General features: G+C 41.6%; 3 protein-coding genes across 3 annotated transcripts; all 3 read left to right on the top strand.

The window, feature by feature from the left end:
- The first annotated feature begins 867 nt into the window (after window positions 1-867).
- clrn2 (clarin 2) lies at window positions 868-2,506 on the top strand. Its single transcript, XM_082537403.1, has 3 exons — window positions 868-1,224; window positions 1,639-1,818; window positions 1,902-2,506. Exons 1-3 carry the CDS (start codon window positions 972-974, stop codon window positions 2,168-2,170), a joined length of 702 nt encoding a protein of 233 aa, XP_082393529.1. The 5' UTR covers window positions 868-971; the 3' UTR covers window positions 2,171-2,506.
- A 1,558-nt stretch (window positions 2,507-4,064) lies between these two features.
- lap3 (leucine aminopeptidase 3) lies at window positions 4,065-10,860 on the top strand. The gene is made up of 13 exons (XM_082535945.1): window positions 4,065-4,260; window positions 4,431-4,549; window positions 4,631-4,685; window positions 4,772-4,877; window positions 5,863-6,022; window positions 6,116-6,280; window positions 7,307-7,465; window positions 7,537-7,661; window positions 7,767-7,855; window positions 9,747-9,849; window positions 9,958-10,037; window positions 10,116-10,228; window positions 10,352-10,860. Exons 1-13 carry the CDS (start codon window positions 4,162-4,164, stop codon window positions 10,536-10,538), a joined length of 1,560 nt encoding a protein of 519 aa, XP_082392071.1. The 5' UTR covers window positions 4,065-4,161; the 3' UTR covers window positions 10,539-10,860.
- Window positions 10,861-11,508: 648 nt separating this feature from the next.
- med28 (mediator complex subunit 28) lies at window positions 11,509-14,999 on the top strand. The gene is made up of 4 exons (XM_082535949.1): window positions 11,509-11,703; window positions 13,971-14,037; window positions 14,116-14,228; window positions 14,369-14,999. The coding sequence occupies exons 1-4, from the start codon at window positions 11,545-11,547 to the stop codon at window positions 14,570-14,572; spliced, it is 543 nt and encodes a 180-aa protein (XP_082392075.1). The 5' UTR covers window positions 11,509-11,544; the 3' UTR covers window positions 14,573-14,999.
- The last annotated feature ends 1,321 nt before the right edge of the window (window positions 15,000-16,320 follow it).

A 16,320-nucleotide genomic window follows, 5' to 3' on the forward strand; every position in this document is an offset into this window, starting at 1 on the left:
GAAGGCGGACTCTGGCGGACCATTACACCACTAGCAAGAAGGTGACACAAGGCAGGATGAATTCATGCTTTCATGTCTTTTATGCCCATTTCGGACCCTGCCATCTTGATGTCACAGCAGAAATCAAAACCCATGAAACAAGGCAACCTTTTCTAATCTCCTGTTGTGCAGTTTTGGTGAGCCCATGTGACTTTCCGGACAGAAAAGCCCCTGGTGCAGTCTTCTGCTGCTCTAGACCATCTGGTTTGTGTTCAGAGATGCTCTTCTGCGTACCTTGGATGTAACCAGTAGATCAACAGTAGATCTACAATCTTCGGTTTTGAACACATCTCATCTTGAAGAAATTTCTTCAAATTTGCCAAAAGCATACACTTGGACCACAAACAATTTAATATTTGGAAGTCAAAGGTCAAAGTCATCAAGTCTTTATGTCTTCTTAATTTCAGCAATGCCTTGAAGGTAAGAGGTCGAAACACAAAGATGGGGACCAATAAACCCTGGTGGTAGCTAATAGTCCACGCTGACCTTCAGGCTCTGGGACATAACGAACCACATCTGTCATAATTAAGCACTGGTACATGATTTTTAAAGCTGTAACCAGAATTATAGGTCACCGCTTAGATGTCTGCATGCAAAAGCCGAGCAACAAAGGTTAATTAATCCCATGAATAAAGAGGAGAGTGAAAATAGGGAGAGAGACAGAGAGAGAGCAGAAACCAAGCGCGCAGCACGGATAGAGTTTCTCCCGGCGAGGGATCACTTTGACCTCCATGGATTCAGTTTCCCCTTCCTTGTGACTCACACGTCAAAGCTACACGCGACACGTTGATGCTACACAACGGTGGGAGCAACTATGATGCTTTTTCTTTTCTTTTCTTTTTCTTTCTTTCTTTTTAAATTGTGGGATAAACTTATGGTGATCGCCGAGCGCGCACTGCGGTTCCTGCCTCGGGGCACCATGGGCTCGTAAGATGCCTTCTCTGTGGAAGCGGATAACATTCTCGGTGGCCTCGGCGCTCTGTATCGGCTCGGTGGTCCTCTTGGTGGTGGCTTTATCCACGGAGCGGTGGGTTACCGGGCGGATCCTCTGTAAAACCGGGGTGGAGATAGTGAATGCGTCAAATCCCGAGCTGGACCAGTTCATCGGGAGCATTTATTACGGATTGTTCCAGGGAGGAAAGACCAAGAGGTGCGGGCTCGGGGACAGGCGGTCCAAAATTTACAGTAAGACGATTTCAGACTTTTAAAACTACACCGATGCTGTCTTATTAGAATAGAACAACACGTGAGCATCACTTTTGTTTATTTTTACAGGGGGGTTCACCCTGAACTCAAACTTTGTTCTTTTAGTTGTGACATGAGTATAAAACATTTACTAAGATATGATCATAGGCCTTACAAAGAAGCTGATTCTGTGAACTCAAACCACTTTTACACTCACAAAAATCAGCGTGTGGCCTTATTTTAATGAATATACCAAAATTTTAGGGTTTGGGTAGCAAACAAAATACTAAAATTATCTAAGTTTGTTTGCTATCCACAAATTTACATAATAATGTAGAGGGTTACAGCTCTACTTTTTATACAGTCCAACAGAGCTGACAAGATGCAGTATTTGATTCTTTCTGCTCTCTCCAGTTTTCCCAAAGCTTGTGCGGACACTGAACGGGGGCCTCCACATGATGGTGATCCTGTTCCTGCTGGTGGCTGTGGGTTTCGCGCTGGTCAGTCTGTCTTTCTGCATTTACAACGCACGCAAGGTTCCATACCAGAGCATCAAAGGGCACAAGGGACTCTATCTGTGGAACTTCATCGCTGGTATGTCCGGGTTGGTATGTCTCAGATGATGCATCATTTTGTTTCTTGTCCTTTCCCTGACTTGCCTGCTCCTCTGTCTGCAGCTCTGTTTGGTGCCCTGGGTGTTCTGTGCTTCCTGGCAGCTGTCAGACACCACAGTCTGACCGAGCGAGTGGCAAACTTTAGGGAGCACCTCTTCGTCCTCGTTGTCTTGGATGACAGTCTGGACTGGTCTTTCTGGCTCGGCGTAGGCAGCATTGCAACTCACTTTGCTGTCTGTGGAGTGGTCGCGATGAGTCGTATCAAGCTGCCCAAACCGGAGATCAAAAAACCTGAAGAACCGACTGTCTCTGCTGTGGACCTGCTGTACTGAAGAATATTGTTTTTTAGCATTTTCATCACTAATGATGGACAAGCGCCAACCGTCAAAACAAAACAGTGCCAGGGCCCTGTTCCTTTGAAGCTGTAACTGAGTTTTAGGTTAATTACAGCCAAAATTATGGAGTCATAACTACATAAATTAACAAGTTGGGACTAAAGTGGCGCCTAACTCACATACAAAGCCCAGGCAAATTCGTCCTTACCTTGATGATCATGCAGCTGTTTGAAATGACTAATGTATTAGTATAAATCTGGCTTTGATGCATATGGATTTATACATTGTTATATTTGATTTTTCAGAGTAAAAGTCAAGCTTAAAAGTAAACATGCCAAATCTCATACTTTGAATGAGTGCTGCAGTGTGCAGCACAGATCCTAAAGTCAGTATGAAAATATATATATTTTTCTTTTAAATAGTCGTGTAAATAAAGTGTTAATGTGTAATCCTATGTTTGTACATCATGAATTTAATTCAGACACTTCAAAGCTCAGCAATACATGTCTGCGAAAGAGAATAGAGGGTTACATTAGTTATGTCAATCATTCACACTAGAAGAAGATTCACTCTCCTTGGTCAGTCAGTTCATGCAGGAGACAGACATCGAGATAGAAGAGATGGACTGAATGAATGAAAAAGCTGCAGAGCGTCCATCCTGAATTACACCTTTTACCGCATTCATCATCTACATATTGTTTGCAAATACATGATTATTTTCCAATCATATTTATGTGTTGACAAAGACAGAGTAGTGTCTCAAGTACGTGGTCTCTGTCAGGTCCTTTTCTGATGCTTTTTAAAATTTACTTATTTCATTTTTAAAAAGTTTTAAATGCTGAGCTTGAGAGATTCTTAGCCGATGATGCACTAAATAATTGTATGATGTGTTTAAATAAAGGACAGTGCTTTTAAGTAAAGTCTTCCTATGCAGCTTTCTATGAAGACAAAAAAAGTTGTTTGTTAGCAAAAAAGTGAAAAAATTATTTTGAAAAAGAGTTCATGTTACATCAGCAGGTCGAACTATTTCAGAGTCTTCAAGATCCATTCTCCCTTCTTCATAGAAACGTGTGTTCAGGCGTCTGTATATAAGATAGCATTAAACATCAAGTGCTTACTTTTTTGTGACTAGTTTATGACTTCTCTGGACACCAAAGCTTTGTTTTTCTTCTTAAGAGATTGTCTACAGCAGGGGTGGACAATCTTCCCAAAGAAGGCCACATGAGAAACTGAGACTGTTTCTTACGCGGCCTGACATTAATTTGAACTTTTTCTAATTTACTGGACTGTCCCTCAAGAATAGTTTCTAATGTGACCCCATTGGGAAGATTAACTACCCACCCCTGGTCCACAACATATAACGTCCGATATCCCTTCATTCACACACATATACACATGGTTTAATGATGTTAGAGAATCCCCTAAAAATCATTCCATGTATACAGTTAACTTTTATAATGGAGACGTGCTGTACCTACTACTAATATTGATCAGAAGAAGACTGATGATGCTTTTTAATGTCAAGCTTGAAAGAATATTTATTAGTAGATTCATGTTATAGTCAAAAATAAAAATACTGAAGATAAATACTGTGTGTGTTTTTATCTTTTTGCAGTTTATGTCAAGATTGTTTTACTTAGTGAAGTCAAACAAAGGCGATTGTATCAGTTTATATTACAGCCATTTTAACATACAAATAAGGAACCCGTGAAAACAAATATAAAGTGTTCATTAAAAGTATGAAGTTGCTACATGTTTTTCCAGCTTTAGGTCTTCTTAAACTGCTTTGATCGCCAAATAATATCACCAGTATCCGTAATACTGGCTCTTAATCAATTATCCATCTGCCGCTAGGTGGCGACAAAGCCCTCTCTCCGTCGTCTCACTGTGACGTACAAATAAACGCGACCGATCGGCTTCCTCTCGCACATGCTCAGTGTACGACCTTTAAAAGTGATTTATTTGGGCTCTCGGTGTGTGTGCAACAGATGACAATGTTTCTGGTGAGGACAGCTGCGCGGACGGCGGTGCGGACAAACTCCTGCAGGTCGTTTTGTGTCTCACACACTCAGCTGAGCGACAGAAAGGTGAGTTTAGCATCTGGTGACAGTTACATCATCATCATCACCACACGAGGCTCATTCAGTTTCAGATCAGTTCGGCTCCGTGTGTTGGTTCAGATGCTCTGCAGGTTCATGCGTGAGAATGTGGCCGTCTGCATCTTTTATCATATTAAACGGTGTTTGTGTGTCTACAGGGTCTGGTGCTGGGAGTGTTTGAGAAGGAGGAGGAGGAGGAGGGCACTCTTCACCTGACAGAGGCGGCTGCAGGGTTTGACAAGTCTCTCTCCGGAAAGCTCTCTGAGCTGCTCAAACTGTGAGTCTCTTTTACCTGCAGACTGAGAGTGAACAGCATCCTTTGTGTGCGATTAGCCTCATAAACATTTGTATTTCCCAGCTCTGGGCCTGCACTCAAGAACGGCAAAAGCAGAGTATTTTATGGACTTCACAAGGTAACAAGGTGTGACTTTATGTTTATAAACCCCCGTCTACTCAGTCTAAGATCTCCTGATGAATGTTGTTTGTGTGTCTCCTGCAGGACTTCCCATGTGTAGCATTAGTCGGTTTGGGTAAGAACAACGCAGGTGTTTGTCGCACAGAAAACTGGGACACCAGCAAGGAGAACATCAGGCAGGCTGTGTCAGGTATGCCGTTGGTGTGTATAACAGAAGGAGTAAAGTGTTGTGCAATATGGCTTAAATGTGTTATGGACTGGTTCTTATATAGCGCTTTTCTACTCTATTTGAGCACTCAAAGATTTATACAACATTCCCCATTAATACAAGCATTTTTTTTTTTTAAACTTCAGCGAACACTTCATCAGCCAGGGATAAATCCACCAATCTTCTGATTAGTAGATTATCTCACCCATCTATCCATCCATCCTCTTCCACTTATCCAATACATGGTTCTGGTGGCATTCCTACATATTTCCAGTTCCTTATGATGGATCTCAAGGTGTGAGATATGCAATCTCTCCAGCGGGTTCAGTGTCCACCACGGGATCTCCTTGCAGTTGGGTGTGACTAGAAAAGCTCCATTTGGAGGCATCCCAACCAGATGCATGAACCACCTCAGCTGGCTCTTTTTTTTTTTTTTTTTTTTTTTTTTTTTTTTCATCTATGACATATCCCAAAGTCATTGACCATTAATTTTATCAGCCACAAAGTTAACTCTGCCTTTTCTTATTCCTTCTGTTTGTTAATCAAACAGTCACGCTATAATAATCTGTCAGTGTGGAAACTGCTGTTATGCTTTGACACCCTTAGAAATGTTTGTACAAGTCTAAGGTGCGTTTGCGAATGAGTGCTTGTGTAATCCGTGTACTCTGGGTACTGGAGCATAGCACAGCACCTCTGAAATGCTTTGGATCTCAAAGTGAAAGTAAATTAAAAAAGTGCATCCTCTGATTCGGACACGAATGTTACCTATCTTTAATGCCTCTGGGATGTTTAAAAGGTAAAAATAAATGCATCATATTTGACCTTTAGCTCAGAGGTAATGCAGATTGTCACCTTCAGGTTCTATTGCACAGAATTGCTCCTGTTGCATGTTACATCTTCATCTGCACTCATTCGGGTTTATGCTGAATTCGTACCTGGTTTGTTTCTGTCATTCATGCGCGTTCAGCTGGCTGCCGGTTGCTTCAGGACCTGGAGGTGAGCCACGTGGAGGTGGACAGCTGTGGTGATGCCCAGTCAGCAGCAGAAGGCGCCGTTCTGGGATTGTTTCATTATGACCAGCTCAAATCCAAGAAGAAGACCAAAGTAACAACGCAGCTTCACGGCAGGTAGATTCGAGAAACTGAAGCTCGCTGACTGTCAGAGGTTTTTAACGCTTTAAATACAGCGACATGCTACTTCCTGTGTCTGACTCTTCCTAGCGCTGACGTGGTCGGCTGGGAGAAAGGCATCGTGTATGCAGAGGGCCAAAACCTGGCACGGCTTCTCATGGAAGCGCCGGCCAATCACATCACGCCTACTGCTTTTGCCAAAACCATTGAAGAGAAACTGGCTCCACATGCTGATCGAGTCACCATACACAAGAGGTGAGTGTTTCGTTAATCATCATCATCCCCGGCACCGCTTTCAAAATCAGGAAGAAAAAAACATTGATTTTAAACTGTTGTATGTTTCAGGTGAAACTCTTCCATGTATTGTCATAAATGATCAAAAACTTCTTCTTCTTCTTCTTCTTCTTCTTCTTCTTCTTCTTCTTCTTCTTCTTCTTCTTCTTCTTCTTCTTCTTCTTCTCCTTCTCCTCCTCCTCCTCCTCCTTTATTTATTTAGCTCTGAGCACTGATTTGGTTGTTGTAGTCAGTTACTTTATTTGTTTATTTTATAATTAATTGACTTGGTGAATAAGCATTATTATTATTATTATTATTATTATTATTTATTATTATTATTTAATGAATGAATGTATTTATTTACATTTTTTTTTTAAAGTCATGGGCTGATCTGTTTTCTTTCATAGGGGAACTGATTTTCTTTGGACTTGTTCAATTGGTTGAACAAGATGTTACCATGTTTATATTGTGTAATAGACACACAGTGTTTAATTGATATAAAGAAAAAGCTGTGTGTGGCCTTTAGGCATGGCACATACTCTTATAAACAGATAAACAACACAGCATCTTCAAAATAACTGCGCTTTGGCATCTAAGAATTTCCCCTCCAGGTTTCAGGACCCTTTCAATTCAGTTTCCAATTTCGTTGTACTATTGTACTAGGTATGACTGTGCAATGACAATAAAGATTTATCTCTTATCTCTCAAATTACTTTGCCTCCTCTCATCAGTTTCTAATCAAATACTGTACAAAATGGTCCCATTCCCCCGACTGAAGGCATATAAAAAATATTTTTTTATGCATCCATTCTTTTCCACTTACCTAATTTAGGATCAGAGGGGGGCTGGAGCCTATCCCAGCTGCCACAGGGCGAGAGGCAGGGTACACCCTGCACAGAATAGCCCCAATAAGTGAATTACTGTTGTATATTTGCCGATCCTGTTTTTGTTCTGAAGAGTAGATGAAGTAGAAGTGTTTTTGTCTAATAAACTGTGCCATTGTAGACCGCAGGCTTGGATCGAGGAACAACAGATGGGAGCCTTCCTTAGTGTGTCTAAAGGTTCAGAGGAGCCCCCTGTCTTCCTGGAGCTACATTACAACGGTTCTCCTGACAGTAAGCAGCCTCCGCTGCTCCTAGTGGGGAAAGGCATCACGTTTGACAGGTAACACACAGCAATACGGGCTGGGATCAGATACACCATACAGTGCTGTCTTTACGATTCTCTGTCTGTAGTGGGGGCATTTCTCTGAAGCCCTCTGCCTCTATGGATGCGATGAGGGCCGACATGGGCGGAGCTGCCACGGTGTGCGCCTCCATCGTCACAGCAGCATCTCTGAAACTCCCTGTCAACATTGTCGGTGAGCATCTTGATATTAAATACCCTGTTTGTTTGTTTTTTAAATTTATTTTTGTCATACATAATATGTGTAAGTCTGAGCACTTCACTGCCCTGATTCATTCAGGTCTGGCCCCCTTATGTGAGAACATGCCCAGTGGGAAGGCTACTAAACCAGGTGATGTTGTCAAAGCCAAGAATGGAAAAACAATCCAGGTTAGTGGAATCCTGAAATGGGCATCGAATTGCTACCTGAGTGTGCTTGTGCCAACACTGTGGCTCAAGTGTTAGAGCGTGCCATCTACCAGTCAGAAAGCTGATGGATCAATTTGCAAGAACTTGGAATTGCTTCTGAATGTTAGAAGGTGCTTGGACATGGATTAATGTGCTGTAAGAATGTGCTTGTGGCTGGTGTTTATTATTAAGGGGGAAAAAAATCCAAACCTACATGGCCCTGTGTGGAAAAAGTGATTTCCCACTAAACCTAATAACTGGTTGACGACCCTTGGCAGCAACAACTGCAATCAAGTGTTTGTGATAACTTTTCCAGCACTGCGGAGGAATTTTGGCCCAATGATCATTGCAGATCCCAAAGGGTTGATTCTGTTAGTCTGGACGTAGCGTTTTCAGTGGGAGAAATGATTTGTCTCTCATCCAAATGACTTCTTCAGTCTCAGCTGACTGCAGGTTTCCCCAACCTTATAAACAGTATATTTGTACAATGACTGACACCAGCCCACTGAATGAACAATGGGCTGTGAGGTCAGTTCCTTTATCATTAATATGCAGATTGTAATGACCATTGATCAACAACCAATTAAGCCCAATTATTTGCAAAATTGTTGTAATTCAGCCCCACTGGAGGGTTTTCAAACATGAGCTGCCTTTTTAAGGTCATGTCACAGCATCTCAATTGGATTCAGGTCAGGACTTTTGACTAGGCCGCTCCAGCGTCTTCATTTTGTTGTTTTTAAGTCATTCCAAGGTGGACTTGCTGGTGTGTTTTAGATCCTTGTCCTACTGCAGAACCCAAGTGCGTTTCAGCTTGAGGTCACGACTGGCTGGACAGCCTCCTTCAGGATGTTTTGGTAGACAGCAGAATTCATGGTCCTATTTACCACAGCAGTCCTCTAGGTCCTGAGGCAGCACAACAGCCCCAGAACATAACATTACCACCACCCTATTTTACTGATGGCATGATGTTCCCTTTCTGAAATCCTGTGTCGGCTTTATGCAGATGTAATGGAACACATACCTTCTAAAAATTCAACTTATGTCTCATCAGTCCACAGAATGTTTTCCCAAAAGTCTTGGGGGTCATCAAGATGTCTTTTGGTAAATGTGAGATGAGCCTTTATGTTCTTTTTGGTCAGCAGTGGTTTTTTTCCTTGGATATGCCATGGATGTCATTTTTACCCACTCTCTCTCTCTCTCTCTCTCTCTCTCTCTCTCTCTCTCTCTCTCTCTCTCTCTCTCTCTCTCTCTCTCTCTCTCTCTCTCTCTCTCTCTCTCTCTCTCTCTCTTATTGTTGAATCCCGAACTCTGACCTTAACTCAGGCAAGTGAGGCTTGCAGTTCTTTAGATGTTGTTCAGGATCTTCTGTGACCTCCTGGATGATTCATCGAAGTACTCTTGGAGTAATGTTTTGAGGCCGGCCATTCCTGGGAAAGTTCGCCAGTGTTCCATGTTTTCTCCATGCCTGTATAATGGTTCTCAACATGGTTCATTGGAGTGCTTAGAAATGATTTTGTAACCCTTTCCAGACTGATAGATCCCGATTACTTTGTTTCAAAAGTGTTTCTTTAGATCATGGTATGATGTGTTGCGTTTTGAGATCTTTTAACCTGTCAGACAGGTTTTATGTAAGTGACCTCTTGATTCAACAGGTCTGCCAGTAATCAGGCCTGAGTGTATTTAGTGAAACTGAACTCAGCTTTCCAAAAAATGTGGTTAATCACAGTTAATTTATGATTTAACAAGAGGCACAACTACTTTTTCACACAGGATCGGGTAGGTTTGGATAACTTTTCTCTTTCACACCACTATAAGTACCAGGACATTTACTGCATGTGTACAGTTGTACAGTGTTTTTGTTTTTGTGTTCCAGGTTGATAATACAGATGCAGAGGGCAGACTGATCCTTGCTGATGCTCTCTGTTATGGACATGTCTTCAACCCCAGAGCCATTGTCAATGTTGCTACGCTAACAGGTAGGATTTCTTTAGCAGTTTGTTTACACGGTGACATCAAATTTTCTTTATGCTGCAAGACATTAATCATAGACAAATGTCAAAATCGTGGCGTATTTTGTCTTCAAGGTGCGATGGATGTAGCGCTCGGCTCAGCGGCAGCAGGAGTCTTTACAAATTCTGACTGGCTCTGGGAGCAGCTGCACAGGGTACTGCAGATACACGTTAAAACACGGTGTCTCAGTTCATCAGCTCTTCTGTTAACGTGTGTGTGTCCGTGTTTGTAGGCTAGTGTTGTGACAGGTGACAGGGTGTGGCGGATGCCTCTGTTCCAGCACTACACCAAACAGGTGACTGACAGCCAGCTGGCTGACCTCAACAACATCGGCAAGTACAGCCGGTACGTATCTGTGTCTCATCTCCTGTTAGAGGCATCGCTGCAGCAGAGAGACGTCCAGTCAATGCTCCAGTGTGCAATGAATTGGAATTTTTTTTCTTCTTCTCATGAGTGATTTCTTTTTAGTTCTGGTGGTGCGTGCACTGCAGCTGCATTCCTGAGGGAGTTTGTCAAAGCTCCTCACTGGGCTCATCTGGACATCGCCGGTGTGATGAGTAACAAAGACGAAGTCCCCTACCTGAGGAAAGGCATGTCTGGAAGACCAACACGTACACTGGTGGAGTTTGCTGCTGGTCTAGCCCACAATGGCTAAAAGGAGATGGACAACAAATATTGATTAGACTATTTCCCAATCTTCTAGCAAGACTCAACAGTGTAGGAACAGACCGAGGGCCAAACACGATGGTCAAATGCCACACAGTGTGAAACAGGCCACTGGATAAACTGATATAATTATATGAAATGGAGATATTTTTGTAAAACATCTGAGCTTCACTGTTTCCATAAACCACATGCATCAGTCTCAGACCAGTCCCTGGTCCTGTTGTCATCCTGAAGCTGTGTAGCATCAACAGTATTTTTTGTAGTATGAATAAATAAATTCTTACTGGTAAATAAAAACTGTTTTGTATGACTATCACTGTTCAAACATGCTCTATTGAGAATGGATGTACACGGTGTACCTCATTATAGTCATGTGATGATTTATTTATTTATTTTTAAGAAAAGAAATGTGGACAGTACCTTGCTAGTTTAGGGGCAAGGCACTGCCCCCAGTTTTTTATTTAAATTATTTATTTTCTTTTATTTGAAGGATTCTGGAAACCTGGCTGCAGATTTGCTTCCACTCAGAGATGGCAAAATGAGTGAGCTGGCCTCTCCTCCTGGATGATACCTGACTCACTCGTCCCACAGGTGTTCGATGAGTTGGAGGTCAGGACTCTGCATCATTTGAGTGCACCCACACTAAAGTGGGAAAACCGTTTCTTTGAGGACAAAGACTTGTATGTAGGGGTGTTTAAACTACGTTTGCATTCCACTACAGTGATGCAGCTGCTGCCAATTTCTGGTACACAACTGTACAAAATATGAGACATTACTCAGAAGCTTTAATGTATATAAAGATATAGATTCCTATCATCTCTCAGGAGGACGCTTTGACTAAATTATGTCCCCCACAAAAAAGCAGCAGACCAGAAAGATATTGCCACTGTGTCCCAAAAGATGTGCAAAAGGTTGTCCACCTAAGTTTGGCTAGAAAGCTCTGTAGACTGTATACGCATGCGCGGACTGTAGAGGGGAAAAACAATCGGATCAAGATGGCTTCGTCCATGAGTGGGATGTTTAGCGGCCAGCAGCCTCCTGGTGCACATCCTGTCGGGGGTCCCGGCGGACCGGGCCAGCCGAGTTTTGCTAGTGCCGCTCCCAGGACGCAAGGAAGCAACACGCTGGTGGATGAACTGGAGGCTTCTTTTGAGGTAGGAGTCTTCAGTGCTGGCTTCCTTTAGCTGTGCATGCTAACTGTCGCTAGCAGCTTTAGCCGGTTAGAGTTAGTGTTTGTTTGCTGGTGCTGTTGTACCGCAGGGTGTACCCATTTTACATTCAAGTCCTGTTCTTAAAATTATTAAAAATAATAATAATTATTATTATGAGCAAGTATTGTGGCGTGTAACAAAGTCCCAGCCTCGCCCCCTGTCTGTGCCCTGCTAATTAGCAGACACTTGGTAACAAACACACGGGCTGCTCTTTTTTTTTTCTAACACCTAAAACACCATAATCCTCCCTCTTTGTCACTTAACTAAAGAAAAAAAGAAAAAAACACAATAGACACACACTTCACACATCATGTACATCTGACTCCTTTGTTGGTTTAATGCGCTATGCTTCTAGCATTAAGCTGGGCAAACACTGTGCGATTTTTTTTTTTCTTCAGTCGCGTCATTCAGCTCCTGCTCAAACTGTACGATTGAGTCGCAGGTATTAGAAGTTCGTAGGTCACGATACTATACGGCCCGATGCTCTGATGCGACCTGAGTGCTCATACTGTGTCTCTCGCTCTCCCTCTCGGTCTTTCACTCACACAGCCCCCCCATCATCAACTTTGCTAAATTGCTAATGGAAAACATTGAGCAGCAATGTCTATCCAACTCTTTTCACGGTTGTTGCGGTCGTTTTAATTTTGTGACGCCACGTCGAAATGTCTCGGCTGAGCTTGTGTCCAGACCACACGCTGCACTGCCACGCTGAGTTCTCTTTGCACAATATAAATTACACGAAGGATCTTCTCACATGCGTCTAACTGCTTTTGGTTGGGGACCTTAGTTCTTCAAAAATAGCTGTGGTTTTATATTATGAAACCAGTTTCAGCATGTCTTTGGAAAAATTTACAAGATGACAAAGCTTGGAGACAGACCCGTACAAACACTTTCACACAAATGTAATCTCCAAAGAAAAAGGGTACAACCCAGATGTCCCAGTGGATATCCACAGATAAAGAGCTACTATCAAACCTCGCTGCCCGAATGAATGCCATTTATGTGCCAGGTGTTTATCACCTGACATCAGAAACCACTGTGAATAATGCTGCTGTCAGAGTAAATCTCTGCACCCAGTGACAAACACAAGAATGGCGCTCTTTAATGCAGACTGTATTTAAGTTTCACTAAGGCATAAACATAGAAGTAGTTCTAGTTACAGTTTTTTACTAGCATTGATGTCTTTATCGTATTTTTCCTCAGTTGCAAATCAACAGCATTGCTAATTTCTTTGTGTAGGTTGGGAGGCAGGTATTATTCACATATTTTAAAGTTTAATTAATCTATTTGGGGACAAGCAGTCTAGAAAACTGCCTGGACTCAAAGCTGGAACATCACTCATTCCACATCAAATCATCACTTTTTTTTAAAAGAACATTTTCTGCTTAAGCACCTTTGATTTGCTTGAAAGTTTCAGGGTTTGAAATTTATAATGATTGCTGTGAAATTTTAGCTTCATTTGTTAAATACTATTTTAGATATCTAGGCAGTCTGAGGCAGTGTGTGATCAGAAATATCTCAAAAACTTTAAAAAAATAAAAGCATGACAACGTAACAAGTATCAGTTCAACATTTATGGTACAGCAAAATAATTAAGGGAAAAGGGGATTAGTAACTCATTTCATGTGAATAGTTCAGATTTCCATCTCCACATGCCGTAATTAGCAGTCTAGTGCAACACGCTTACCCAAATACTACGACTGCTACGGCATGTTGACTACTGCCATGAATGCTGCAAGACTGTGAACTTGTTTGACTCCCCAAGGCAGATTTCAAAGAAAGGTAGCATTTCACAGAAATCATCATACATGTCATAATAATGGATTGCATTTATATAGCGCTTTTCAAGGCACCCAAAACGCTTTACAATTCCACTATTCATTCACTCTCACACACTGGTGGAGGCAGCTACAGTTGTAGCCACAGCTGCCCTGGGACAGACTGACAGAAGCGAGGCTGCCATATCGCACCGTCGGCCCCTCTGGCCAACACCAGTAGGGTAAAGTGTCTTGCCCAAGGACACAACGACCAGGACAGAGAACCCAGGGATCGAACCGGCGACCTTCCGGTCATAAATGCGCTTCCCAACCCCCTGAGCCACGGTCGCCCCAGATTTTGGACCTTTGATCTTAAAAGTTTTAGCCAAATTTGAGATGGTTGAGCAGAATGTCTGTTATGATTTAAGAATGTTGTCTCTTTTTATTCTTTAGGCATGTTTTGCATCCCTGGTGAGCCAAGATTACGTTAATGGAACAGACCAGGAGGAGATTCGAACAGGTCAGTGAAGCACAACACTTTTATTTTCCACATTTCACATTTTAGTCCGTATGCTGACATGTGTTGTGCTTATTGTAGGTGTGGACCAGTGCATACAAAAGTTTCTGGATGTGGCTCGGCAGACTGAGTGCTTCTTCTTACAGAAAAGGCTTCAGCTCTCTGTGCAGAAACCAGAGCAAGTGGTGAAAGAGGTAAACTATTGCAATGAATTGGGTCCACTTATGTTTCCAATAAATTTCCTTGTTATTTGTGCAAAATAAAATAAACAAATAGTCATGAATGTATGTATTATTCATTTTTCTCAATTCGTCAACTTGTCCTCTCACTTCAGGATGTGTCAGAGTTGCGTAATGAACTACAGAGAAAAGAAATGCTGGTTCAGAAGCACTTGACGAAGCTACACCACTGGCAACAAGTGCTGGAGGATGTGAGCGGCCAGCATCGTAAACCCTCAGACCTTCCCCCTCCTGGACCGCTGGCCTTTCTGGAGCAAGCCTCTGCAAATCTGCCCCCTGCCCCTTTAAAGCAAAACTAACACACCACATGTACAGTCACATCATTTGAAACTGCCCCGCTCTCAAAATGTGCTGTTATGCATCCAGTGTGTGTAATAAACCGCCTGGAAACAGCAAAACAGTCGCTTGCCAAAATAAAGACTCTGCAAGGTTGGGATTGACCTGAGTCCGCCAAGGCTGGCTGGAGATGACACAGAAACAAGATATGTGAGCTTGCATTCATCAGTTGTGTATGCCTCATTTGAAGTAATGGGCAAATAAAGTCTGGATTTGAAGGATGGCAGTGTAATGTGACTGTATCTAAAACAAAGAGCACTTTCCTGCAGAAATGTGGGGAGGTTATTACAATATTTCTACAGTTTTTTTCCTCTGTTTTCATTTATGTAAATATTTTCATTGTTGATTTTTTTTTATTGTAAAAATAAAATATGATAATTTTTGAAACTATACTGAAGTCTTAGTTATTTTTTTTTGCAGAGTGCATTTTGTGATATAGTGATTGAAACAGGTTTGACCTCGCCCTGTAAAATTTCCAAGGTGTACTCCTCGGGTTTATTGGTGGGTCACAAATGAGTAGTACTCAACCTCTAAAACTAGCTTTGCATCGTCTTCTGATAAAACACTGAACCGAGCCTTTGGTGCAAACCAGAGGGTCAGTGTTTAAATGGCATGGAAGGATAAAAACAATGGGTTGTGGCATTTTGGTTCGGTATTGATACTCCTTTAGAAATCCTTGAGTTTTGTGGAAATTAAGTATTACATCAATAGATGTAATACTTGATATAATAATACTAGACGCACATGAGACTGTTGCTCAAAAAACATAATTTAGAAATAAATTATTTGTCCTCTGTGTTTACATAAAAACAAAATAACATTGCTATCTTGGCATTTTGGTTTAAACAAATCTACCTGCCAACAGCTTTTATTCCAGGTCACCACTACACTGAGTCAGTAGTGAGTACAGAGCATTATGAAAGCATGTTGTCTCTGATGTAATTGGTGTCTTCACACCACAGCAGATTTGTTCTGCTCATTCTCACAGCTCTTGCATGTTCACAAACAGTACAGTCAGGCAAAATATCCTCACAGATGGTGCTCCGAGGACAAAAATGTCTGCAAATGGGTCTGTGGTCCTGACATGAAGAAACCTGGATTTTGAATGTAATACTAATGTGTTTAATTAGCAGTTATCCACTCTTTTAGTATAGTTTCTGATTGACATGGACTACATTTAACATGTTGTATAGTGTGTGTCTAATGCAGGCAGATATCTAAATTGACAGAAAGACTAATAAAAAATATAAATGCTCATGTATGTCAGTTTTTGACTTCCAAAGACATGACTTGGGAGAGAAGAGCAGAACATATTAGTTGCAAGGATGAGATATATGAGTATTTGTGGTCATGTTTGCGAGATACACACAGAATTATTAGATAATGAAGCAATCAGTCTCAATCAGATCTCATTGTGCAGCATGACAATAGCCCCAGGCATGTACTGCTGTATACGGGTTCTGAGTAAGTGTCCAAATAATGAAATAAAAGTAAACTGATAAGTGAGAAATATGATGCCGATGAAGAAAATGTTGACTTACAAAGTAAAATGCTAAAATAAAACTTTGTGCTTGATGATAAATAAAAGTTTTGTAATCCTATGTTTAAATTTAATCAAAATTGTGACTTACTAGGAACAGAATAACAAGAATTTAAGCCAGTAGTGAAAGATATAAAGCTAAAAGACATAGAAAAGAATAAAATAGAATAA

The sequence above is a fragment of the Aulonocara stuartgranti genome (assembly GCF_965226115.1).
Source record: "Aulonocara stuartgranti genome assembly, chromosome: 6".
NCBI lineage: Eukaryota > Metazoa > Chordata > Actinopteri > Cichliformes > Cichlidae > Aulonocara > Aulonocara stuartgranti.

Bases quoted from the DNA above. Each gene is read 5' to 3' on its own strand.
- clrn2 (XM_082537403.1), top strand. From the start codon at position 972: ATGCCTTCTCTGTGGAAGCGGATAACATTCTCGGTGGCCTCGGCGCTC. The intron at 1,225-1,638 runs GTAAGACGATTT...TGCTCTCTCCAG, and splicing joins CAGGCGGTCCAAAATTTACA to TTTTCCCAAAGCTTGTGCGG. The intron at 1,819-1,901 runs GTATGTCCGGGT...CTCTGTCTGCAG, and splicing joins TCTGTGGAACTTCATCGCTG to CTCTGTTTGGTGCCCTGGGT.
- lap3 (XM_082535945.1), top strand. From the start codon at position 4,162: ATGACAATGTTTCTGGTGAGGACAGCTGCGCGGACGGCGGTGCGGACA. The intron at 4,550-4,630 runs GTGAGTCTCTTT...TGTATTTCCCAG, and splicing joins CTCTCTGAGCTGCTCAAACT to CTCTGGGCCTGCACTCAAGA. The intron at 7,856-9,746 runs GTTAGTGGAATC...TTTGTGTTCCAG, and splicing joins AGAATGGAAAAACAATCCAG to GTTGATAATACAGATGCAGA.
- med28 (XM_082535949.1), top strand. From the start codon at position 11,545: ATGGCTTCGTCCATGAGTGGGATGTTTAGCGGCCAGCAGCCTCCTGGT. The intron at 14,038-14,115 runs GTCAGTGAAGCA...TGCTTATTGTAG, and splicing joins CCAGGAGGAGATTCGAACAG to GTGTGGACCAGTGCATACAA. The intron at 14,229-14,368 runs GTAAACTATTGC...CTCTCACTTCAG, and splicing joins CAGAGCAAGTGGTGAAAGAG to GATGTGTCAGAGTTGCGTAA.